Consider the following 23,365-nt stretch of genomic DNA (forward strand, 5'->3'; position numbering starts at 1 on the left):
ATAAACGACAAGTTTATTTTGGGCTAATCCATTACTTATAACATATTGGGGTCCCATGAACCTGCCCATTAAGCCCATGAATAAACGTTGTCGTTTCGGTTCAAACACTAAATTTTGAACCGACGTAGTTTTCGATCTCGTGGGTCTTTTCAGGATAAGAGTTTATTGCGGTTTCGAAGGTTTCAAGCTCCGAGTGAAGAAGCGCCATGGCTGGTATAACCAGCTCCGTAGGATTCAACGCCGTTTTCGCCGGAATCACCAAATTGGCTTCGAATTCACCATTCTGTGTTTCGTCCATCGATTCCAAGCTCTGCGGCCTTCGTGTCTCCAAGGCCGAACACTCCATTGCCAATTCTCCTCGCCATGGCCTCGCCGTCACTTGCCGTTACGGCGGAGGTGGTGGTGGCGGAGGAGGTTATCGTTTCTCTGGAGACTCTAGACGAGTTAGGCCAAAAGAATCCGAAGTAGATGATGCGCTTGATATTTCCTCAATTAGGTGAGGTTTCTTCTCCAAATTGAAAGCTTTCATTTTTGTTTTTGTTTTGGTGATTTTGAAAATTTCATTAAATTCGTGGTGATTGATTTGATTAGGTCAGCTACTGTTAGGCTAATCGATGAGAAACAAAACATGGTAAAAGTGACTTAATGTTGAAATCAGTAAGAAAAACACAGCTTTTGATTTCAGCAAGATAGAATCATAAATTTGCAGTTTGTGTTTGCTCTCTTAGCTTGGTTTAGTGTCTAAAGACGAAGCCGTTCGAATGGCTGAAGATGCTGAGCTTGATCTGGTATGTGTTTCCATTCAAGAATTTATACAAATACAAAAATGCTATTTTGGTATGCAAAATTCCATATGCTTGTTGTGTTGCTTGACTTCAGGTGATTCTATCGCCTGATGCAGATCCTCCAGTTGTTAAAATGATGGACTATAGGTGAGTATCTCTATATAATGTATTGAAATGGCTCCTTAACCGTGTAGAATCGTATCACGTTGATGTTTCTTTTTTGGTTTATCAGTAAATACAGATATGAACAGCAGAAGAAGAAAAAAGATCAACAAAAGAAAAGTAATTGACTGCTCTTCTCTTCCTTAGTTTTTAGAGTTGGAGATTTGCTGATTACAGCTAAGCTTATTTGTTTGATCTTGTGTTAATTTATTATATCAGCCACTCGCATGGACTTAAAGGAGCTTAAAATGGGGTAAATTGTTCACACCTTTCAGTTTATTTGTTTGTCATGTTGCAATGACTTCTTTGGAACTGATTCTCTTTTTTTTTGGTGTTGTTGTTTCGGCAGTTATAACATTGATCAGCATGATTATACTGTACGTCTAAAGGCTGCACAAAAGTTCTTGCAAGATGGTGACAAGGTTGTTCCCACATATTCTTCATACAACTCAGTAAATACTATCTTGCCCCATCCAGTTATGTTTTTGTTTATGAACTACTTGTAATGCTCTCAGGTTAAGGTGATTGTGAGCATGAAAGGACGAGAAAACGAGTTCAGAAATATCGCTATTGAACTTCTCAGACGTTTTCAAACTGAAATAGGAGAGGTAACATATTCTTTCTCCTTTCACTTTGCCTGTGGAAGTGTTTTCGAATCATGTTTGTTTGAGTCACTGAAACTTGTCCTGCATATTTTAGCTTGCGACTGAAGAGAGCAAAAACTTCCGGGACAGAAACTTGTTCATTATCTTGGTGCCAAACAAGGAAATGATTCGGAAACCACAAGAACCATCCTCTAGAAAGAAGAAAAAATCAGCTGAAAATGAAGTTTTAGCTGCGGAAAAAGAAGTTTCAGTTGCGGAAAACGAAGTTTCAGCTGCAGAAATAACGACGTCGTCATAAAATTACAGTCGCCATTTGTCTGCAAAGTGCGTCTGGAGTTTAAATCATGAGGTAAAGCATTTGAGAGCTAAAGTAAAGTTTTGTATATTTACTTTTCTACCGTGTCTTAAGAGCTGTAACAAATAGAATTAGTCCTATTTGAATGATGTTCTTCGTTTGTAGATCTTTCCTGGAATCTTTTTGTATAACTTATCAGCTTAGTCAATTCATACAAATTGTATTTTTTTTTTTTCTTTCTTAAAGACCAAACTTTTGTTAATATAGTTTGGAGGAGAAAAGGTGGTAAATTCTGATGGGATAATGGTTAATCTACTGCTTTTTTTTTTTGATTTTTTTTGTTTTGCAAAATGTAATTTTTTTACTTGATGCGTTCAAGTTCTTTTTTTTATGCTTCCCAAGATCTTCCGGTATTTCTACAGCTGCCCCCAGATCTTTTGGTATTTTAAAACTACCCTAGATGTCTTGGTATTTAAAATTATGCCCCATATCTTTCGCTATTTACAGTACTTATTGATTACCATACTAATTGAGATTCTATACAGTACGTAGTAAAGAAGAAAACCTAAAACTGAGCTTACATGTGAATAATGAAATGGCATCTTTCATTGATTTTCTTTAAACTCTCTATTTTACATGTTTTTCCTATAAGTTAAAGACAAAAGGCAAGATAGTGGTAGAAGAAAATGCGAGCCAAAAAGAGCAATTTACAAGTCAATTTAAGTGTTGGCCGTGTGAAACTGCTACTGTGCGCCACTTATGGCCATGGAAACTTGCTTAATGGCAACAACTGAGACTCTGCATCATTTCTTACTTCTTCTTCTTCCTCTTGTTTCTTCTGTATTAAGTGAGTCATTAGGCTTCTCTCTTCTATCTGGATCCACACATGAAAAACTCACGTTAACGTGTTGAACTATAACTAGATTCTTGGATTTTTGTTTGATTCGTTACCTCCATGACTGCGGTTGATGCCAAGAGATCTTCACATTTGTCAAGCATAAAGTTTTCTTTTTTAGCTATAACAGCGAGATCCGAAACAAGTTTATTCATCTCTTCCATCTGCGTAAGTAGTTGCAATAGTGGGAAAAGTTCAAGCACTTGACTACTTGAGAGGACATATTTGAAAGCCATTCATGAAAATTAGTCTCACCTGGGAGTGTAAAGACCAGATGGATGATCCCATTGTCTGCATTACATCAAGAGCTGAGGACATAGCCAACTTCAGGGACCCGAGGTCTGCCTGTGATCACAAGAGCTTTACTAAATCATAGCTCGATTCTTGGTCTTCAGATTGTTGTCTATCACTCTATGAAAAGGAAAATTATATTACCTTTGTTCCTCCGGTTAGTGGAAGCCGGAGAGTATTTGCTTCCAAGTCTGCAATGGCTCCAGTTAAAGAACTAACGTGATCTCTCTCAAGTATGGCCCAATCTTCAAGGCAAGCCATCTGTGCAAATACTTACATTTTAAGATCACGAGGATGATAATCCGATGGACACAACTTCTGTTTTCATGTAAGAGAGATATACCTGATCGTTTAAGATGGATTCAAGCTTGATTTCTAGCTTCAACTGTTGGAGACAAATTCTTTGGTTGGTCACAAGATCTCTTAGGTCTGATGTTGCATGCCAGACATTGTATAGAGTTTCCTGTAACCTCAAGATTGTTAAAACAGAAGAAGAAACAACTTCAACCAATGTTCACACTAATCAGAAAGATGCTCAAATTTTACCTCTGCAATTAACCTTTGAATATATCTTACTCTCTCAGCTCGAGCATTTGCTAACCGCCACTGTGAATATCTGTTATAGAGCAAGCGCAGCTGATGAACATCTTCTATATAAGTTGCCTTTTTTCCTTTCTTAACATCAGCAATGAAACTGAGAACCGAAGTTGTGGTGCTACTCGATTGTGTAGACGTGTTGGCTTGTCTTATCCGGGAAGGACTTACACCTCTTGGTGGTGGTGTAGGCGATCTCACACAAGAGAAATTTGCCCCTCTTGATGGACTCAACCCTCTCAAGGGACTCATGCCTCGAGAGTTAGAGGACGATGATGAAAATGAGGATCTGCTCGGTGAAGCAGCGCGTGATCCAGGAGCAGACAAAGGGTGAACTCTAGCTGAAGTTCTCCTATCTAATGAACTTGCAGACAAAAGCTTGTGAGACTCAGATGTCCATGTTAAACTATTACCATCTTCTGAACTCGTTGGGGACATTACTAATCCACCATTTTCATAAGAAGACAACAACCTTGCAGCGTCACTAGAAGATTTCTGCAAAGGTTTAGACAAAGGCAAGGACATTCTCCTAACCGCTTTATCACCAAGATCCAAGCTTCTGTTCATAGAATTTGAAGTGATCTTTCCCCCAATTCTACTAGGCCATCGATGCTGTTCTATTGGTTTGGAATTCTCTGATTGACCTGCTGACACATTCTTCCCTTTCAATGGACTTCTTTTCCTCTCTGGCGTATGTTTCCTCGACACAGAGGTTGTCTCACTATGCTGCTTATGCGCTATATTCGAAGACGGTCTTAATGTCCGATCAGTCGAAGAAGTAACAAACGGTTTCTCCTTCTTGATAACAGGAACTGATACCGAATCAGACTGAAAGGAAACGTTGAGGCTTCTCATAGTAGAAGGCCATAAGCTTTCAGGTAAACGACCAGTAGATAGTCTCCTAGAAGAAACCGGTACATCACTAACCGGTGTGGACGGATTAGTTGGCGTCGAAGAGCGTATCCTTTCTGCTGAAACAGCTCGTTTCGAGAACGATTGAGAGCTTGAAGACACTGTCCTCGTGACATTAGGTGAAGGACATCTCCCAGTCTTAGTTGGAGTCGGTGATCTGTATCTTGAACTGACCTCCATTGTTCTAGACCGGCGCGTGACATTGTTTTTCTCTGCTGGAACAAGAGGCGGTCTTGTAGTATCTGCTACCGATTGCTGCTGCTTCGCCATTGCTGCTTTCTTGGAACCAAAAGATATTTCCATTCAGGCTAACAGATACAAACTTGCATTGATTTGATTCAGCAGCTAATGCCTTAGACCATTTTTATTCTGCCAGAGATCAATGGATAAAGGAGAAAAGTCAGATACCTCACAGATGAGCAAAGATGGACAAAAGCAGAGAGAATATATTAGACAACCCATATGATAAAGAAAGAAAAAAGATTACATCTTTACAACAGAGACACAGATCAAGAAAAAAGGTAAGATCTTTAGGTGATTTTGAGATGGTTTTTACATCATGAAAGCTAAAACAGATCAAGACAATCTTTGGTCCTTGTGACAAGCTGACTAGTTTCAAATCACCATAAGTGAGTAGGGGTCCCCTAAGACAAAAGGAAAAAAAGGAGACAACAAGAACAGCTTGAGACCTAGGCAGTTAAAGAGAGAAAGAAAAGTTGTGCCTAGGACTATAAAGAAGAGACAGAGTAAAAGGCTGGTCTAAGTACTAGAGTAGTTAATTGCACTTTCACATTTACAGAGATATTCTTGATTTCAATCAAAGACTTTAATTTTAACTTCTGAGCAACAAAAAAAGAAGATTTTTTTTCAGTGTCTTTGTCACGGGTGTGCCATGGTCGGATGGGCTGGAAAATTAATGGAGATATCAGTTTCATTCACAGACCCACCTTTCTTCTTCTTCTTCCTCAATCAAAATCAAAAAGCCTCTCAAAGTTAACAAAAAGAAGTTTCCTTTAACTAATAATTCATTTAGAAATGTTTGATTATTATTATTATAATGCCATGAGATTATTTTAAATAAGATTTGCAGATTCATATGTTCTCAAATGGGAAGAGACAAAGAGGACCACGTGTGTAGAAGAATCAGTGTCCTCTCTCTCAGATAAATGGTGAAATATTTCAGTAATGGTGACAATAATGCAGATGATTTTAGCAATTTGATTCTTTGTGATTATAACTATCGTTTATGTTTTGACAATTAGAGAGAAAAAAAAGGTAGGAAGAAAACTTCAAAATTTTCTCGGGAAAATGAAGCTCGTGAAACAATGAGATTTGGGATTCAAAAACAAAACTTTTCTTTTTGGTTTATAGTGAAATGAGAAGAATACAAAAATTGTCTGTTTTTTAAACACGGCTTGTGTCTCTCATGAAGCAGACAAGTTTCATCGATCGAAACTATTTGGAATTTATTATTTAACTTTACTAAAAACTTTTTCTGCGAATATTTAATTGTTCTCTTCGTTCACTGAATCTCTCCGAACAAAAACAGGAAATCGAAAATTGTTTTTTCTATTTTGATTCGTTGTTTCTATTATGATATCTAATATATTATCGGGTTAAAATCCAGGAAAACAAACTAGGGTTTCTAAATTTGATCAAAATCAAAATGCGATCAAAGTGAGAAACTCGAGAATCTAACCTGGAAATCGAGAGAATGATGAAGAACACTTGATCACCAAGTAATCAAAAACAGAGAAATGGTTTCTGCCCTCGATATCAAAAGGAATGATACGAACGTGATCGGAGTTACCCAAGCTTGAAAGTTTGAAAATTTCTCGTCGGAAATGGAGAAATGTCGCCGGAACAGCTTCGGAAGAGAAACTACTCTGAAAAATTTCTGTTTTTTTTCGACAAAATTTTGAATTTGAAACGCGTAATGAGGCCACCACAAGAGGAGGAGAACAGAGGAAACGGATTTTGAATATTTGTTTACTGCTGCATTGTGTATATTGATCGTTGACAAGACTTTATTCTTTTCAAATTTCAACTAAAGTTATTATTTTTTGGGTAACCTAACGAGAAAATGTTCAAAAAATTATATATTATTTCATTGACCCTACAAAACATCGTATGATGATAACGATTGTCATTTACTTTTTAATGTAGGGAAGTGTATTTATCTCGAGTGATTTTAATTAACAAATCCGATTTTTTTAAAATTTATAAAATTCAGTGTTATTAGATGTAGGATTTCTAAATGTTTCTTAAAATCGATTGTTGTTAGAAATATTTTAAATATTAGGATTTTAATAGTTTCAAGTGATTTTAAAGTTTTTTTTAGTTAAAATATAAAAACTCAAATTCCATAATTATATATGAAGTTGCAGAAAATTTTAAACTAAATCATCAAAATCATCTAAACTCTTATTAAAATTTAAATCATTCAAAATATTTAATTTAATAGATCTCCCATAGTGTTTATACAAGTGATTTTTTTAATGTAAGTACAGTATAACATCTATATATAAATACTCGATATATCAATTAATACTTCGATAAATTAATACATTTAAATTTCAAATTAGTTTTTTATGCTAATTTTTATATCGATAAATTAATTATTCGATAAATTAATAAAATATTACAGTTTCGATATTATTAAGTTATAGAGGTTTGGTGTATATTTTGTGAAAAACGATAAGCAATGTTCATAATGTTGCACATATTTTTCTTAAATAATATTTAAAGAGAATTAAACATTTGACTAAAATTACTTTTAGGGGAAATCATTTTGTAGTCTTACAGAGTAGGAAAACAATATAAAAAACTTTTAAATTTGTTTGAACCCATGTAGTAGATAGATGGAAAATTGCACTCAATAACCATCAAACAAACTATAATTCACAAACTAACCAAAAAAAATATCTGAACATGATATTTTCTGTATATTCTATATTAATACTTTTTTATTCGTTTTATTTTTCTTTCTTATTTTTTTCCCTTTTTTTCTCTCTTACCACCATTTCTCTTTCACTCGTTCTCTCACAGAGAGTGCTCCACATATTTTTCTGCACCTACACCATCATCATTATCAACAAACTCGTTAAAGAATCATAAAATAAATTTCAATTTTCACCAGATTATATGTTCCTCCACCCCCTGATTCTCCTTCTCTCCTCCCACAATATTCTCCACATGTCTCCTCTGATAATCCCCAACTCGTTCACGACTTCGTTCGTTCTTTTCTGATTCCTTCCATCGACAAAGACAAAGACGTTAACCCTCTTATGGAACCTTTGTTATGCAATTGGTTTTACTTAAATTATTGAACTTTAAAATATGGATCTAGAAATTGAATTGAATTAATTGTAGATGGATCTAAGATTTAGACAAGAAGAGTTAACTTTTCAGGAAACAACTGAAAAATATTTTGTATAGAAATTTTATTTTTATATATAAAAAAATATTTTTGGCGTATATAGAACATTGTCCATGATCAGCTAAGTTATCACGTCATTGAATCGATTTTTAGTAGAATAATATATTGGTCCATTGTAAATCATGATTTAATATATGGATGGACAAAATGTTCAAAAATTTTGCTATTTTTTATTTGCTAATTCTTTATATATGTATAAACATCTATTTTCTTAAGAAAAACTATTTATTGACTAATTCCATCACCAGTATCACCAAAAATCAATTTTGTTTGTTAACGGTGAGCTATTTCTCAGCAATTCAAGAAACTCCAAATAAGTGGATCCTCAGCTATAGTGTCAAGTAAACAACAAATTTTGGATTCTCAGCGATAAAAACTTCAAAAAACATATTCATGAATCTGCTAAATTTTTGAAAAAATAGATTTGTTATTGATAAAAATAGACTTGCTATATTATTGATGATACTATTCACATATGAAAAAAATTTGTGTTAGTTTTTTAAAAAAATTAAATCATGTTAGACGTAAAAATAAATCAGTATTTTTTGTGTAAATATATATAACTAAATTAATTAGTAGAATGTTTTTAACAGAAAATAAAATAAAATATATGGAGTAACAATATGTGTCGTAGATAGACTGTTTATATATATATATATGTGTTATAGAGGACAAAATCGTCAAAAAAACTGATCAATTGTTATTACTTGCTTAATTTTAGTATATTGATGGTTATATTTTTCACACTTTATTGAAATTTGGTTATTCACTTAATTATCCCTAGATAGATTCACGTATGTTGGAACTCAATAATTTTTGTTGTTGTTTTATTCATCATCCATCACTTTAAACTTTCAAAGTTGATTATAGATCGATAGCAATTAATAGTCTATAAAGTTGTTTACCGGTATAAACATGTTAAATTAACAACGTGCTAGTTTTCCTTTAATTTAGATTAATCGATGAGTTATGGGCTGAAGAACACACACATTTCATATCCCTCTCAACTGGGGAATGGAACTAGGAGATTCAAAAACGCATAACTTTGAAGAATTTGAAAACTTGTCAATAGAAAATAGCCCAAAACTCACTTGGTGATTAGACCGTATTATTTAGAACAACATACGATTTCACCATCAAAACCATATTTCATATTTGTTTGCAAAGGTGTTCTTTTTCTTTCTTGTTACTCCTCTTAAGTGGAAAAATGAGCCCTCTCTCGTTTACGGTTTACCTAATTCGTTTTATTTGTTCATTTCACTAGGAGACAAGGTTATTCCACTTTTTTTTTTTGTTACTCTATTATGTAAATAAACCAAAAACACTAATTGCGTTAGTATCAACTTTTAACTAAATAAACAGTGTGTAATTAAACCACAAGCTCACCTAACCGAATTGATGGATTTTGGATAAGAGTAATAATGAAGCTATATACTACTCACAAAGTAATGTATTTAGCCAAACAAAAAAAAACAAAGTAATGTATATAAATATATAATGATTGTTGTAGAAAAATGCATATAAATTAAAATAATATTATAATAACCATGAAAAAATTAAAATGCCGAAAGTAAAAGATAAGTTAGATAACTCTTCATTTTTTTTTGGCGTTTGGTGTTGTTAAGTATATAAGCAAAGACCAAATGATGAGCATTCATGTGCTTAGCATGATTATATTGTGACCACATTTTGTTATTGCATATGCCATGCTTCTCCAGTGTTTCCATTCCTTTTTTATAAAGTTATTGGATCTAATTTGTGCCATTCATTAAAATTAAATCATTCAATATCCTTTAATTTACATTCTACTTCATTCACTTTCTTCCTCGTTCATATTAAACCGAGAACAAATAAATAAATATGATTTGGATTTTGTGATTCTTGGAATATCTCTTTTGGAAGTGATTATATACTGATTAAATTAAAGGAGAATTGGTTTTATAATGCTGATTGAATTAAAATTTGTCCCCTTAATGTTTTTCATTTTTTTGTCACTTTTTGACATAATTGTCCTTTTAAATCAGTTATGGCAGTTATAATTAAAAATAAATTCGACACTATATTTTAAAATTTTCAAAAATACCTAAAAGAGAATTAAAAATATTTTTCGTATATCATTTATGGAAAAAAAAATATTTTTATAATATTTTAAAAATTCGTTCTACGCTTGGTAGAATGCATGTTCTATGTTCTACGTTCGCGTAGAATCCTGTTTCTATAGTTCTTCATATAATCTATCAGCCTGTAGAAGTCGTTTTCTATAGGTCTTTATATATTCTACCGATTGGTAGATTACAACTTCTATTGGATAGACTATATTCTACATGTTGGTAGAATACATCTTCTACTTGTTAGACCAGGTTCTACGTTATTGTAGAACGGTTCTTCTACCTGTTAGACTTCATTCTACATTAACGTAGAATACATCTTCTACCTGTTAGACTTTATTCTACATTAACATAGAATACATCTTCTACCAAAATCTGAGAAAATCTAGGAAAATTAGTTAATTTCCAGATCTAAAAAATTTCAAAAATCTTTTATTTTTTTTTAATTTGCGTTTTTTATCAATTTTTGACCTTTTTTTTTTTTTAGCTATCATCGTTCTCTTCTTCTTCTTTCTCATTGATCAAGCAGATTTTTCCTAAGTTTACATATCTTATACTTCAAACATGCTATATATCTATGTGACTTGTGGTTCATAGAAATCATGGACAGATAAAAAGTGGATTTATAAACCCTAAACTCGAAACTGAATGATAACGAAGAAGATAGGCGAAGGAGAAAGACTGTGTCGACTGTGTATTGTGTATTTACCAGAAATTGATTTTCCGGCGAAGATTGTGTAGGTGGAAGAGACTGTATCAATGATGTCGATGAAGAAGAAAGAGATTGTGTGGATGGGGATGTAGAATCTCTTTTCTACTGATATTTTTTAATTATAAAATATTATTAATTTAAAAATTAATTAATTAAATAATTCGAAATTAATGGGTATAATGGGAAAAAATTTCAGTAAAACATTATAAGGACAAATTATTTTCAAAAAACATTATGGAGACAAATTATAATTCAATCAGCATTATAAAACCAATTCTCCCTTAAATTAATGACAATGCTTCAATTATCAGTTTCATAATCTCTTAATTGAAATGGACCTAAAAAGATTCTATCGTCATTTTAGGATAATAAAATCCAGCAAAGACTTGTTCCAGAGAACTATGGAATTCAAGCTCTGAAATTCAGCTATTGAAATTCTTTTTTCTTCTAAAGGAATCCATAAAATCTTGGTTGCAATATAGTATCAAGGATATAAGTGAACTATGCAGAAATTGTAGAAATTGTAGAAATTTATGAGTTTATTAGTACAAGAATATATTCAAGTGGACAAAACTAGAACAAGAGATCCATGTTTCAATATGAGGAGAAAACAAACTGTCCTTTTATTATTTTATAAACGAAACAATGAAGTTGACATTGGATGCCATATAAGCAAATCCTAAGTATCACAAGGAAACACTAGGACGATTTTTAATGAAGGAGACGTAGTAGAGGATCTTATGTGATGTCCGGAAGATCTTGTCTCCACAAAATAGTTAACTAAATAAAAATCGAATCCAAAAACCATGCATAGTTTCAATTAAACAATTATGAAATGTATGAAAATAATATAAATATAAAATGTTTCGATTTTTTTTTTGTTTTCAGGGTGCTTTACTAGTGTTTATATGGCTTAAAAAATTCTTTTGGCAGATGATATGGGATCAAATTTATTTCTAAGCTCATCATGTTCAGTTTTTTTTAATAGAATTTTCATCTTTGATTACTAAGAAAGACTCAATAGTCTAGTAGCATGAGTTCACTGCAGTATTATCAAAAAAAAAAAAAAAAGAGTTCACTGCAGTTTCTCATCAGAAGTTTTGTCTCTTCTCCTTTTCTGTGGTTGATGAGCTATTAGGCCGGCCTGTTTTGGCCTAAAAAGCCCATAATCTGACTATCCCGGTTTACACATCAATCGGATTCTCTGAACCGTTTAAACCGGAAAAAACCAAGCTTACAGCCGACGATAATCCGAATTTTCCGAATTCCTCATCCGTTCACTAAGCTTATCTTCTTCCTCCCTCCTTGCAATTGCAGTAAGAGCAAACAAAGATTCAAAAGACGCCGAGAGCACAAACCCATTATGGCATCTCTCTCCATGGCTTCCGTTAACCTAAGATTCTCTCCTTTACGCTCTTCACCAAGTGTTTCCCTTCGCGTTCCCGTTCAATTCGCTCGATTCAACAAGGCGTGTTCGAGCCTTGGCTCAACTCACTGCATTTCTGGGCTTCGCGCGGTTTTTCCTCAGAAGATTTCCTCAGTTGTTTCCTCGCATTCTCAGAGGCTTAAGTCTCTTACCGTTTTCGCTCACAAGGGCTACAAGATGAAAACCCACAAGGTCTTTTATTCTCTCTCTCTCACTCTAATTTGCTTGAGCTGAAATTGAAGTGGAGTACTAGGATTTCGAGAATTTAATGTCGGAAATTGGAATCAGTGATTGTTTAATAGCTTCGAAAAGTTTGGAACTTTACTTCTTCGTTGTTATTTTCTTGGGTGAAAAAGCATTTGACATATTTCTGAATTTTGCTATGTAATTAGATTACTACTTATAGCCTCCATGTAATATCAAGGACTGTGATTGTAACAAATCGGCGTCATTGTGGTACACTTGGAATTAAGGGATTTTCTGAAACTGTGAACTTCATTTTACTCCATTTATTTTAGCAGAAGAGTTCGATTTTGTTGATTGGTGTTAGTCTTTGTTGAATGAAAAAGGGCATAATGTATTTGTTGACAGGCCTCAGCGAAGCGGTTCAGGGTGACAGGTAAGGGGAAGATAGTGAGGAGACGATCCGGGAAGCAGCATTTGTTAGCTAAGAAAAACAACAAGAGGAAATTGCGTCTATCGAAAATGGTTTGTTTTCTTTTCAACTTCTAACAAGGATTTATTGGACGATTTATTGCTTCTCTTCTTTGTTTTTGTTTGCAAACCACAATCTTTTGATTCTGCATGTTTTGAAGGGTATCATTTTGTATGTGTAAAATGCACTCATCTATCTCAAGTATTAGGTGTGTGTGGGTTTTGCTGAATGTTTCATCATGAGGTGTAGCTCTTAGCATAGAATGATGATAGTGCAGACGCAAAAAAAAAAAAAAAAAAAATCATCCTTTTTTGTAGTCGAGACTTGGCTGCTAATGTCGTCATACTAAATTCATGGTTTCGTTTTTCAAAACACTTTATAGTTTTGAACTTCAAACTAATTGTCTTTCCTTGTGCATTCGATTACTTGCACCGCTTGCTGAATCTCTTAAAATTGGGATTAAAAGCTACTAGTAGATTAATAGTGCGATATGGAAGCCATGCCACTGAGATTCACTGTATTGGCTTCTATTATCTTCAACCAGTAAAACCGAAAAGACAAAAACGTAAGGCATGATTCTCATGATCACAAGTTCAAGTTATTGCTTGTTGTCCTTTGTTCATTAGCAACTTTATTGTTCTGTTCTTTTCCTTCTTCTCTCTATAATGTCTAACTTTCTGTTATGTTTTTTTCTGTAACGCAGCACGAAGTGAGCCGGAGCGACTATGACAACGTGATCGGCGCTCTGCCCTACCTGAAAGTCAATCGAAAGGCGACTTAAACAGAGCTCGCTTGATCCTTTTCTTGTATTTCTCATTTTGTAATCTAAGTTGTTATAATATCCTTTTGTTGTATGATAATTTGGTCTATGAGTTGATTTTGTTTCGATTTTCTGTCTTCTTTTTCTTCCTCCTCATTTTCTCGTCTCGCATGACAAATTATTATAGGTGTAACAGATGATAGCTCAGCAAGGAGTTTGGTCATGACACATGGATCAATGATTGGGTTGAAAAATCAGAGACAAATATCTTAGAGGAGACTTCGAAGTTTTATAATCAGACAAAACTCACTTATAACTGTTTCAACTCTCTAGTCTCAAGTTTCAACCCATCCATAATTTGTCAACCATTAAGAGATGCTACGGCTGAGGTAGTGACTGGCTAGCTAATGCTTTCACAATGAGAGTTCATTCAGATTTGGAAAAATATAGCGAGTATGGTATTGAATTAACCAAATTTCGAAATGTTTTAAACATTAGTCATAGAAATTTGAAATCTAATAGCACATAGTTTTAAACATTTAGTAGAAAATTTAAAATCAACTAGCAAATTATTATGATTATGATTGAAGTTTTCGTTTGTTGATTAATAATTTATAGTGGAAATGACTATAGTGATAAACCATAGCAAAATAATTCAAAATATGTAAGCAATATCAATAACAATTTTTTGGGTCATGAGAAATATCAATAACATAAATCGGTGTTATAGAAGATAAGATTGTTATCATTTGTTATGATTGGTGAGGTGACAATAAAACGATATATTCTGTAGAACCGATCATTATTTTAGTACTAGTGAAATTTTCCACGTAGTACGCAGTGATATAATTTTTTATTTGATTGTTTAAAGATCTAGTAATAATTTGAATTTATTTGTTTTTTATTGGGAAAAATGTCATAAAAACTCTGAATTTATTCAGCCATTTAAAGCATGGACTCTTTCGTGGACTGTTTAAAGCACTATCTTTTTGTTGACTTTACAATTAAAACACGATGTTATATTGACTAAACTAAGTTGGTCACAACGTTAACTTGCTTAACGGGTTGAATTAACGGGGTTAATATCGTTAATAATCCGTTTAAACCAAAACGACACCGTCTCATATCTCTTCTTAAAACATAAAAATCACGAGAAACTCCCAATTTATGAACCCTAATTTTCGATTCTATCCCCAAATCGATTTCTCTATCCCTAAATCGCCTTTTTCTCCTTCTTCGATTCAAACTTCTCTTCATTCTCAAGTCGATATCGACCAAAATGCATAAAAGGAAAACAAAGAAGCTTCCTACTCGTACTCGTTCCAACACTCGGCGGGTTGATTTGGTTGATGATGCACCTGGAAACGAAGAGGCAACTAATCTCGGCGGTGATGGTGATTTGATTACACTGAAAGTTCGAGAGCGACCTCCAATTCAATCTCCACCCCGTACACAAGGTCAGAGCCCAGAGAAAAATCAAGCTCAGAGCACAGAGCAAAATCAAGGTCAGAGCACAGAGAAAAATTCAGAGCGTGAGTGTGAGAGTGAAGATGACGGCCCAATTCAGAATGATGATGATTTTGATGGGGTTGATGATGCACCTGATAATGCAGCTGAAGAAGACGAGGATAATGGTTTGGGTGTTGCAAAAGAAGGAAATTTGGAAGAAGACTTTCTAGAGGCTGCCATGGATGAGGAAGCAGAGAGTGATGGGGATAGTGGTGACGATATTTGGGATGACGAGAAAATTCCAGATCCTAAGTCATAGTACGACGAAGACGAAGACAGTGACGAGACAGAGCTTATAGTTGAGCGAAGAGATGATGAACATCCAAAGGAGTAGTTAGCACTGGGAAAGACATACAGTTCTGAGATATTCTCTGAAAACGCGATATGACATTGAGTTTTATAGGTCTCAATCTAAGAGGGTAGGTGCAAAGTGTAGTGACACTGATGATGATTGTCCGTGGAGAGTTTATTGCTCTTATGAGAGGAGGAAACATAAGATGCAAATCAAGGTATATTTCAATAAGCATATATGCGTCAGATCAGGGTACATCAAGCTGTTGAAGAGATCAACAATTGCTTGGTTATTCTCGGAAAAGTTGAGAGTGAATCCCAAGCTTACAAAAAAGGAGATGGCTGCTGAGATTAAGGCAGTTTACAATCTAGAAGTCACTGAAGAGCAGTGTGGAAAGGCAAAGACGAAAGTGATCAAAGAACGAAGAGCTAGTCATGAACTCCATTTTTCACGGATTTGGGATTATCAAGCCGAGGTGTTTAAGCAGAATAAAGACACTAAGTTTGAGATCGAGACTATTCCAGGGCCAACAATAGGAAGCAAACAAAGGTTTTACCATCTATTTATCTGTTTTGGAGCACAATGTGATTCTTGGAAACAAACATGTAGACCAATTATAGGATTAGATGGAGCTTTTTTGAAATGGGATATAAAAGGTCATCTTCTAGCTGCGGTTGGTAGAGATGGAGATAATAGGATAGTTCCCATCGCTTGGGCAGTGGTAGAAGTTGAGAATTATGTCATTGGCTATGGTTTGTGAAACTTCTCTCTGCAAGTTTGGATCTTGGTGATGGAAGAAAAGTGGCAATCATATCCGATAAACAAAGGGTTAGTATCATTGACTCAAATTTCAATCATCGTTATTATTTAATAGATGGCTAAATGATGTATGTTTGATGTATGTTTTTTCAGGGTTTAGTTAAGGCTATCCATGAAACACTTCCACAAGCAGAACATAGACAGTGTGCAAGACACATAATGGATAATTGGAAGAAAGAGAGCCATGATCAAGAACTTCAACGTCTGTTTTGGAAGATAGCTCGGAGCTACACCATAGGAGAGTATACCGACAATATGGAAGCACTAAGGAGGTACAATCCTTTAGCTTATTCTTCCCTACAAGCTACCAACCCCCCCCCCCCCCCCCCCCCCCCATCATGGTCTAGAGCGTTGTTTAGGACTGGATCATTCTGCAATGACATTCTCAACAATCTGAGTGAGTCATTTAATAGAACAATTCGGCAAGCAAGGAAGAAGCCTTTACTAGATTTGCTAGAGGATGTAAGGAGGCAGTGTATGGTGCGTAATGCAAAGAGATCTATCATTGCAGATAGGTTGAAGAGTAGATTCACCAAGAGAGCACACAACGAGATAGAAAAAAGCATAGCTAGCTCACAGCATTGCATCAGACACATGGCTAGAAATAACTTTCACGAGGTAGAGCTGAATGGTGTTGGGTATTCAGTGAACATGAATGATGAAACTTGTGGTTGCATGAAGTGGCAGATGATTGGGATCCCTTGTGCTCATGCCGCATGTGTTATCATAGGAAAACAAGAAAAGGTTGAATCTTATGTGAACGACTTCTACACAACCAGAATGTGGCTAGAAACCTATAAGGATGGTATTAAGCCTGTACAAGGGATGCCATTATGGCCTAGATTGAACAAGCTTCCTGTCTTACCTCCACCTTGGAGAAGAGGGAATCCTGGAAGACCGAGTAACTATGCTAGAAAGAAAGGAAGAAATGAAACAGCTGCTTCCTCAAGCAAGAAAAAACTGTCTTGCAAAAGAAGAATCATGACATGCTCAAACTGCAAGCAAGAAGGGCACAATAAGTTGGTTGCAAGAATGCTTTTGTGGAGAGTCCACAAAAGAGACCACGAGGTCGACCTAGGAAAGAAGATCAGGTTTGGTTTCTTTGTGTTTGTTTTTTTTAAAACTATATTTTTTGTGTTATGTGACTCTTTCATGTAATTTGAACTAGGAACAAGCTTCAGTGTTTCCACTAGGACAAGGATCCCAATCCCAACAGCCATCACAAGGACAAGCACAAGGATCCCACTCGCAACAACCATCACAAGGACTTGGCTCCCAAACACAACAAGCAGCACAAGACCAATGGCAAGGACAACAAGGATCACAACTTGGATCAGAAGGATGGAGATCATGGCTTGGATGTTAACATCTTGTATGTTGGCTTTTGTTAAGACTCTCGGGAATTAGGAACTTTTTGTTGTCTTTAAACTGTGTGTCTCGTTTGTTATTTTGTTGTCTTTGAACACTACAAGAAAACAATCGTTTTCCAACAGTTCGTTACGACGGTTTAAAAATCGTCGCAAATATAGATTGTACGACGATTTTACGTTGAAAAAAATATCGTCGTAACTTCGACGTATAATTTACGACGCTTTACGACGATTATACATCGATAAAGAGAGATTTGATATTAATTGCAAAATCGTCGTAAATTGGATGTAACATTACGACAAATATACGACGATCTATATCCGATGTACAGTTACGACGATTTTACGTCGACAAAGAAGGTAGGTGAAAAACATTTAAAACATGTTTACCTAACTAATGTCGATAAAATATTTTATCGCATAATCGACGTAAAATCATCGTAATATGAATGTTGAATGTAAAAACGATGTAAAAAATCATCGTAAAAGCGTCGTAAAGTCCGAAATTTTGTTATAAATACATCTTCATTCCTTCTTTCATTCACAACACATCATCATTCAAACATAAGAGCATCAACATCCTGGAGATCCATTTTAGGTCTCTTAAACCTTAGTATAGTGTTGTAAATCCTGATATATTGGGTTGTCCATTGCTGGAAACCCGAATTAGTAGTTATTCTTTGAAAAAAAGAATCAATAATATTAAAAGGTTTACTCCATTCACGTGACTACACGTGACACAAGAAACCGTCTCTTTTATTGTCTAATTAATAAAAAGAGATTGTATTTTGAGTTTATTTTAAGATGTCTATATACGAGCTAAGAAGCTGGATGTATATGCGTAAAGATTCAGATGGGGCGTTGACAGAAGAATTTAAGAACGGGGTAGTAATATTCATGTATCAGGCCACAAATATGGAGAGAACGAAAGATAATGGGAAGATGTTTTGTCCTTGTTTGAAATGCAAGAATACGAGGTATACACTAACCAAAATTGTGTGGACGCATTTATTAAATAGAGGGTTTATGCCACAATATTTTGTTTAGTATCTACATGGAGAAGGATATGGCAGTAATACTCATGGGAATGCTGGTAATAGTAGTAGTTATCAAAGTCATGTTGATTTTGATGAATCGAATTATGGTCATCAGCCTAATCAGTATCAATCTGACCAAAGTATAGATCATGATAGAATGCATGAGATGGTGAGTGATGCATTTCATGAAACGCGGGAAACTGGCACACTCCTGCAAATATGCCTGAAGGTTATGGAGTTCATTATAATTGGCACAAGAAAAGTATCTTTTGGCAACTACTGGTTCAGACTGGATGTGCTCCTAGTTTCTACTGCAATAGAACAGTGATGTAGTTGTAATATAAAGGATTCGAAATCCAGAGGACCAGTGTTACTCTATGAATTTGTGAGGATTGAATTAAAGCTAAGACGAAAGATGGTTTGTTTTGAAAACTAAAAAGTAACAGAATGGCAAACAACGATTTAAATTCAAATTAAAACAAGCACTAGACCAAAGCAATTCGCAGGAATTTCAGAGATAAGAACCAGATGACTATTCAGGGCACAAGTGTAACGCAAGTCTCGAACTCAAACAGAAAAGCTTATCGATCCACTGTCGTGATCTCGATAACTTTGTCTAACAACCTAAATCCTAAACTGTCGTTTGAACCTAGAAAATTGCAGACAAGCATTAGCTAGCAGGTTTGATCTGTTCACAATTTGCCTTAACTTCAACTGTCGTTGGCTAAGGACAAATCGCTCACCAATGTTTATTCTAGCAACCTATTACACTTTTGATGAATAGATTAACCTAAAATCGCAGATTGAGTGATCAATTCAACCTAAGCATTAAGTCTAACAATGGTGAAGACAATAGATATCAAGCCCTATCTGCATCTAATCCTCTAACTCATGAAATCCTTTGAACGCTTTAATCTAGCTAAGAGATCTACTCAGACATGGAGAAAAGAAACACAGAAACAGATGGAAAGGAATTCATGAATTAAAATCGCAGAAGAGATAATAGGGTTCAGAATTCTTCTCAAAGTGTAGCAGATTTCTTCTCCCAAAAGTTTACAAGTAAAAACTCTATGGTTCAGGAAAATTGTAAAAAGAAAGCGTAGAAAGTCTGTAGAAAAACGTCATTCTAAAACACAGGCGGCTGTGGGCTTTTTTATTCTCTTTCTCCTCCCAAAATTAGGTAAAAGTCGATTTCCTTATTTTTCTCCCGTCTGGAGCAGGTGCTCTACGAAGGGTCCAAACCGGGAGCAGGTGCTCCGGGGATGATTTCTCCAAAAACGTATGAAATAGCTCCTTATTGCTCAAATTCATCTCTTTTTGCTCCAATGCCTCCTAAACACTCCAATCCTTTGATAAGGCTTCTAAGTCACCTGAAACTTCCTGAAAAGACTCCAAAAAACTCCTAAAACAATTAGTAAACACAAGTTAGAATGAGTCAAAATCTCCACTCATCAACTCCCCCGAACTTGAATCCTTGTTTGTCCTCAAACAAACTCAAATTCAACTCCAAAAGAATGACTGGATAAAGCTGGGAACTCGCAAAACTCAAAAGACCGTAAACCTGACCAAGGCATGTGACAATCTGCTGCAAAATCAATCAAAACTCTAACCTCCATGTACTTCTCCGTAGACGCTGCAGCTTTCCAGGTTAGTCCCTCAATTTCATAACATCATCCATGTCCCATCATCGCTGAGTCTCATCGAAAAAACCAGTGCTAAGGACCTTCTAGACTCGTTCCCATACTTATACCTCAACAAATTGACCATACTACACAAAAGTACCTTTCCTCTCCCCCGGACTTATTCACTTTTCAAGCTGTTTCGTTCTTTTTTTTTTTTTTTTTTTTTTTTTTTTTTTTTTTTCGGCACATATAACAAGGTTCAAAGACGCGAGTATTGATGGTGATTGCCACCGAATCCCCGGTTTGTCCCCTCATCATATATCAAAGGTGTAGGCGAATAATGGGGTCACAGGAAATTTTCCTACCCCTCGCTTCCATCCCTTGTGTGATCATTCCACTTTAGAAGTAAAATAATGGGATCCTTGGAAATTTTCCTAACCCTTTACTTCTAAAAGAAAATCATATCAATCTTTTCTGCCTTTTGATCATTTTTTTTTTAGAAACAGCCTGAAACAATGCTTAGAACATGAGAGAGGAATACCAAATCTATCACACAGGTCTTTATTTGTCAGGTAAGAATGAGGAGTCAAGCTCTATGAGCACTAACCTGATCGATGAGGAAAATGAAGAGCTGAGAAATTAGCTCAGGCTCATCGGATGTGTCAAGAATTTTGGGCTCCTCTAGACTACTGCTTTGTCTTTGGATTTTCCATTAGTCGATCTAGATGATTCTGCAGCAATAATCACTAGAAGAAGATGGTCAAGATTCACAAATGGTCTGAAATCATCATAGAATTGGTCCTCATTCCCACAAGCTTTGACTTGACTCATATAACTAACTGACTCAAAGAAACAAAATAACTCAAAGAAACAAACTAAAACTGACTCAAGAAAAACACAAGAAACAAAAGATGACAAGATCCTCCCCCGAACTTATTATACACCGTCCCTGGTGTACAAATAGGAGCAGAGAAAAATCTTGTCGAAACAAATAAAAGAAAAGAAACCAAAGCGGATAATACAATGGTGGTAGAGAGATGTTACTAGCGGTCAGTGAGTGGTGGTGTCCTCCGGGCTCTCACTACCAGATCCACCAGTGCGACGTCGGCGTCTCGGGTGCCTCTCCGGAGAACTGGCTGCGGTCGCTGTTCTGCTACGACATCCACTGGTAAGCATCTGCAACAACCTCTTCATGAGGCTGTTGTTCTTCTTTGTAGACGCGACCATCCACCTCCGAAACTCTGCATCATCAGGATCATCAGAGATAGGAGCTAAATCGAACTCACCAGCATCAGCTGAAACGTAGTCAAGCAGCTCCTCATCTCCCTGCGGTGAATGTGGATATGAAAAATTTGGGTTTTGAGCTCAAGTATCAAGTATGGCGAAGAAGAAAGGAGGAAGGAGGAGGTGTTTATGGGTCGGGGTTTTAAAAAAAAAAAAGGAAGGGTAAACTCAGGTAGGGTAAAATTCTGTGTAAAATAAATGTTTTGTTAAAATTTGCACACTAGCCCCTGAGTTCCCATTAAAACCCCAATTTTCCCTTAAAAACTTACCTGGAAGCGCCAGACACCCTGGCCGAGCAGGTGCTTCAAACTAGAGCAGGGTGCTCCGGTGGGTTGGTCCCTCCTTCTTCTTCTTTTCACCTCCATCGCTGAAAACCTCTCTACCTGCTTTATCTCTTTTTTTTTTTTTTTTTTTTTGAAAAACAAAGAACTTAAAAACAAAGTTAGTAGCTAAGAATAAAAGACACAAAGTTAGAGACTCTTACCGGTGGGTTGCCTCCCACCAAGCGCTTGTTTTAAGTCATTAGCTTGACTTGGAAAGCCATTTAGGCTTGAGGAGGATCGCTTAAGGTGACTGATTCACCTTGTGTGATATTTGGACCAGCAAGGTATGGTTTCAACCTCTGTCCATTGACAACAAACTCGCCTCCTTTAGTGTCCAGCAACACTACAGCTCCATATGGTCGAACCTCCTTGATGGTGAATGGTCCAGACCATCTCGATCTCAGCTTCCCTGGAAACAATTTCAATCTAGAGTTAAAGAGCAATACCGGATCGTTTGGTGCAAAGCTTCTGTTGAGGATCCTCTTGTCATGAAAAGCTTTTGTCCTCTCTTTGTAAATCTTCGAGTTTTCATAGGCCAGGTGCCTAATTTCCTCCAGCTCATGTAACTGCATTACTCTCCTCTGCTGAGCACTCTTTGCATCGAAATTCAGCAGCTTCACTGCCCAAGCAGCTTTGTACTCAAGTTCCACTGGAAGATGACATGCTTTTCCATACACCAAGTGGAATGGTGTAGTCCCCAAAGGTGTTTTGTAAGCTGTTCTGTATGCCCAAAGAGCATCATCAAGCTTCACTGCCCAATCCTTCCTTGTGGTGCTCACAGTCTTCTGCAGAATGTTCTTGATTTCCCTGTTGGAAACCTCAACTTGCCCACTCGTCTGAGGATGGTATGGGGTCGCCACTTTATGCCTTACACCATTCTTCCTCAACAAGTTTTCAAAGACTTTGTTGATGAAGTGAGAGCCTCCATCGCTAATCACCACTCGCGGCACACCAAACTTTGATACATAGTCAACTGCCACCAGAATATACTCATTCCCATAAGATGGTGGAAAAGGTCCCATGAAGTCTATACCCCACACATCGAAAATCTCTACTTCCAAGATGAATATACTCATTCCCATAAGATGGTGGAAAAGGTCCCATGAAGTCTATACCCCACACATCGAAAATCTCTACTTCCAAGATGAAATTCTGAGGCATCTCATTCCTCCTGCTGATGTTCCCTTGTCTCTGACATGTGTCACACCTGGAGATAAAACTCGCTGCATCTCGGAACATCGTCGGCCACCAATACCCAGCTTGGAGAATTTTCGACACAGTCTTGAAGGTGGCGAAGTGACCTGCATAAGAGGATCCATGGCAATGAAACAACACTCCTGGTATCTCCTCGTCAGCTACACATCTTCTGAAGATTCCATCAGAGCAATGCCTATATAAATAAGGCTCGTCCCAAAAGTAGTGCCTCACATCCTTTAGAAACTTCTTCTTTTTGTTTCCCACAAAACCTGC

At 36.0% G+C, this 23,365-nt stretch overlaps 4 protein-coding genes across 5 annotated transcripts; 3 read left to right on the forward strand and 1 right to left on the reverse strand.

Moving 5' to 3' along the window:
• The first annotated feature begins 153 nt into the window (after positions 1–153).
• On the forward strand, positions 154–2,072 carry LOC18022071 (translation initiation factor IF3-2, chloroplastic). The gene is made up of 9 exons (XM_006404840.2): positions 154–496; positions 592–631; positions 729–788; positions 880–932; positions 1,018–1,067; positions 1,167–1,200; positions 1,297–1,369; positions 1,463–1,555; positions 1,647–2,072. Exons 1-9 carry the CDS (start codon positions 207–209, stop codon positions 1,848–1,850), a joined length of 897 nt encoding a protein of 298 aa, XP_006404903.1. The 5' UTR covers positions 154–206; the 3' UTR covers positions 1,851–2,072.
• A 363-nt stretch (positions 2,073–2,435) lies between these two features.
• On the reverse strand, positions 2,436–6,517 carry LOC18022072 (QWRF motif-containing protein 4). 2 transcript variants are annotated; one of them, XM_024158392.1, is made up of 7 exons: positions 6,239–6,517; positions 3,580–4,908; positions 3,377–3,496; positions 3,178–3,294; positions 2,998–3,087; positions 2,799–2,906; positions 2,605–2,721 (listed from the first exon to the last, which is right to left on the reverse strand). In XM_024158392.1, exons 2-7 carry the CDS (start codon positions 4,840–4,842, stop codon positions 2,605–2,607), a joined length of 1,815 nt encoding a protein of 604 aa, XP_024014160.1. In that variant the 5' UTR covers positions 4,843–4,908; positions 6,239–6,517. The 2 variants fall into 2 exon arrangements, with proteins under 2 accessions (XP_006404904.2, XP_024014160.1); XM_006404841.2 differs by lacking the exon at positions 6,239–6,517 and having other exon boundaries at positions 2,436–2,721; positions 3,580–4,842.
• Positions 6,518–12,034: 5,517 nt separating this feature from the next.
• LOC18022073 (50S ribosomal protein L35, chloroplastic) lies at positions 12,035–13,770 on the forward strand. The gene is made up of 3 exons (XM_006404842.2): positions 12,035–12,416; positions 12,816–12,932; positions 13,583–13,770. Exons 1-3 carry the CDS (start codon positions 12,162–12,164, stop codon positions 13,658–13,660), a joined length of 450 nt encoding a protein of 149 aa, XP_006404905.1. The 5' UTR covers positions 12,035–12,161; the 3' UTR covers positions 13,661–13,770.
• A 2,022-nt stretch (positions 13,771–15,792) lies between these two features.
• Positions 15,793–17,830, forward strand: LOC112088232. The gene is made up of 3 exons (XM_024158524.1): positions 15,793–16,268; positions 16,353–17,350; positions 17,428–17,830. Exons 2-3 carry the CDS (start codon positions 16,419–16,421, stop codon positions 17,450–17,452), a joined length of 957 nt encoding a protein of 318 aa, XP_024014292.1. The 5' UTR covers positions 15,793–16,268; positions 16,353–16,418; the 3' UTR covers positions 17,453–17,830.
• The last annotated feature ends 5,535 nt before the right edge of the window (positions 17,831–23,365 follow it).

Source organism: Eutrema salsugineum, unplaced genomic scaffold (assembly GCF_000478725.1).
Source record: "Eutrema salsugineum unplaced genomic scaffold, Eutsalg1_0 scaffold_15, whole genome shotgun sequence".
NCBI classification, from domain to species: domain Eukaryota; kingdom Viridiplantae; phylum Streptophyta; class Magnoliopsida; order Brassicales; family Brassicaceae; genus Eutrema; species Eutrema salsugineum.

Bases quoted from the DNA above. Each gene is read 5' to 3' on its own strand.
- LOC18022071 (XM_006404840.2), top strand. From the start codon at position 207: ATGGCTGGTATAACCAGCTCCGTAGGATTCAACGCCGTTTTCGCCGGA. The intron at 1,201-1,296 runs GTAAATTGTTCA...TTGTTTCGGCAG, and splicing joins TTAAAGGAGCTTAAAATGGG to TTATAACATTGATCAGCATG. The intron at 1,556-1,646 runs GTAACATATTCT...TGCATATTTTAG, and splicing joins TTCAAACTGAAATAGGAGAG to CTTGCGACTGAAGAGAGCAA.
- LOC18022072 (XM_006404841.2), bottom strand. From the start codon at position 4,842: ATGGAAATATCTTTTGGTTCCAAGAAAGCAGCAATGGCGAAGCAGCAG. The intron at 3,497-3,579 runs GTAAAATTTGAG...TTGAGGTTACAG, and splicing joins TTCAAAGGTTAATTGCAGAG to GAAACTCTATACAATGTCTG. The intron at 3,088-3,177 runs GTAATATAATTT...TTGTGATCACAG, and splicing joins CACTAACCGGAGGAACAAAG to GCAGACCTCGGGTCCCTGAA.
- LOC18022073 (XM_006404842.2), top strand. From the start codon at position 12,162: ATGGCATCTCTCTCCATGGCTTCCGTTAACCTAAGATTCTCTCCTTTA. The intron at 12,417-12,815 runs GTCTTTTATTCT...ATTTGTTGACAG, and splicing joins ACAAGATGAAAACCCACAAG to GCCTCAGCGAAGCGGTTCAG. The intron at 12,933-13,582 runs GTTTGTTTTCTT...TCTGTAACGCAG, and splicing joins AATTGCGTCTATCGAAAATG to CACGAAGTGAGCCGGAGCGA.
- LOC112088232 (XM_024158524.1), top strand. From the start codon at position 16,419: ATGGATAATTGGAAGAAAGAGAGCCATGATCAAGAACTTCAACGTCTG. The intron at 17,351-17,427 runs GTTTGGTTTCTT...AATTTGAACTAG, and splicing joins GACCTAGGAAAGAAGATCAG to GAACAAGCTTCAGTGTTTCC.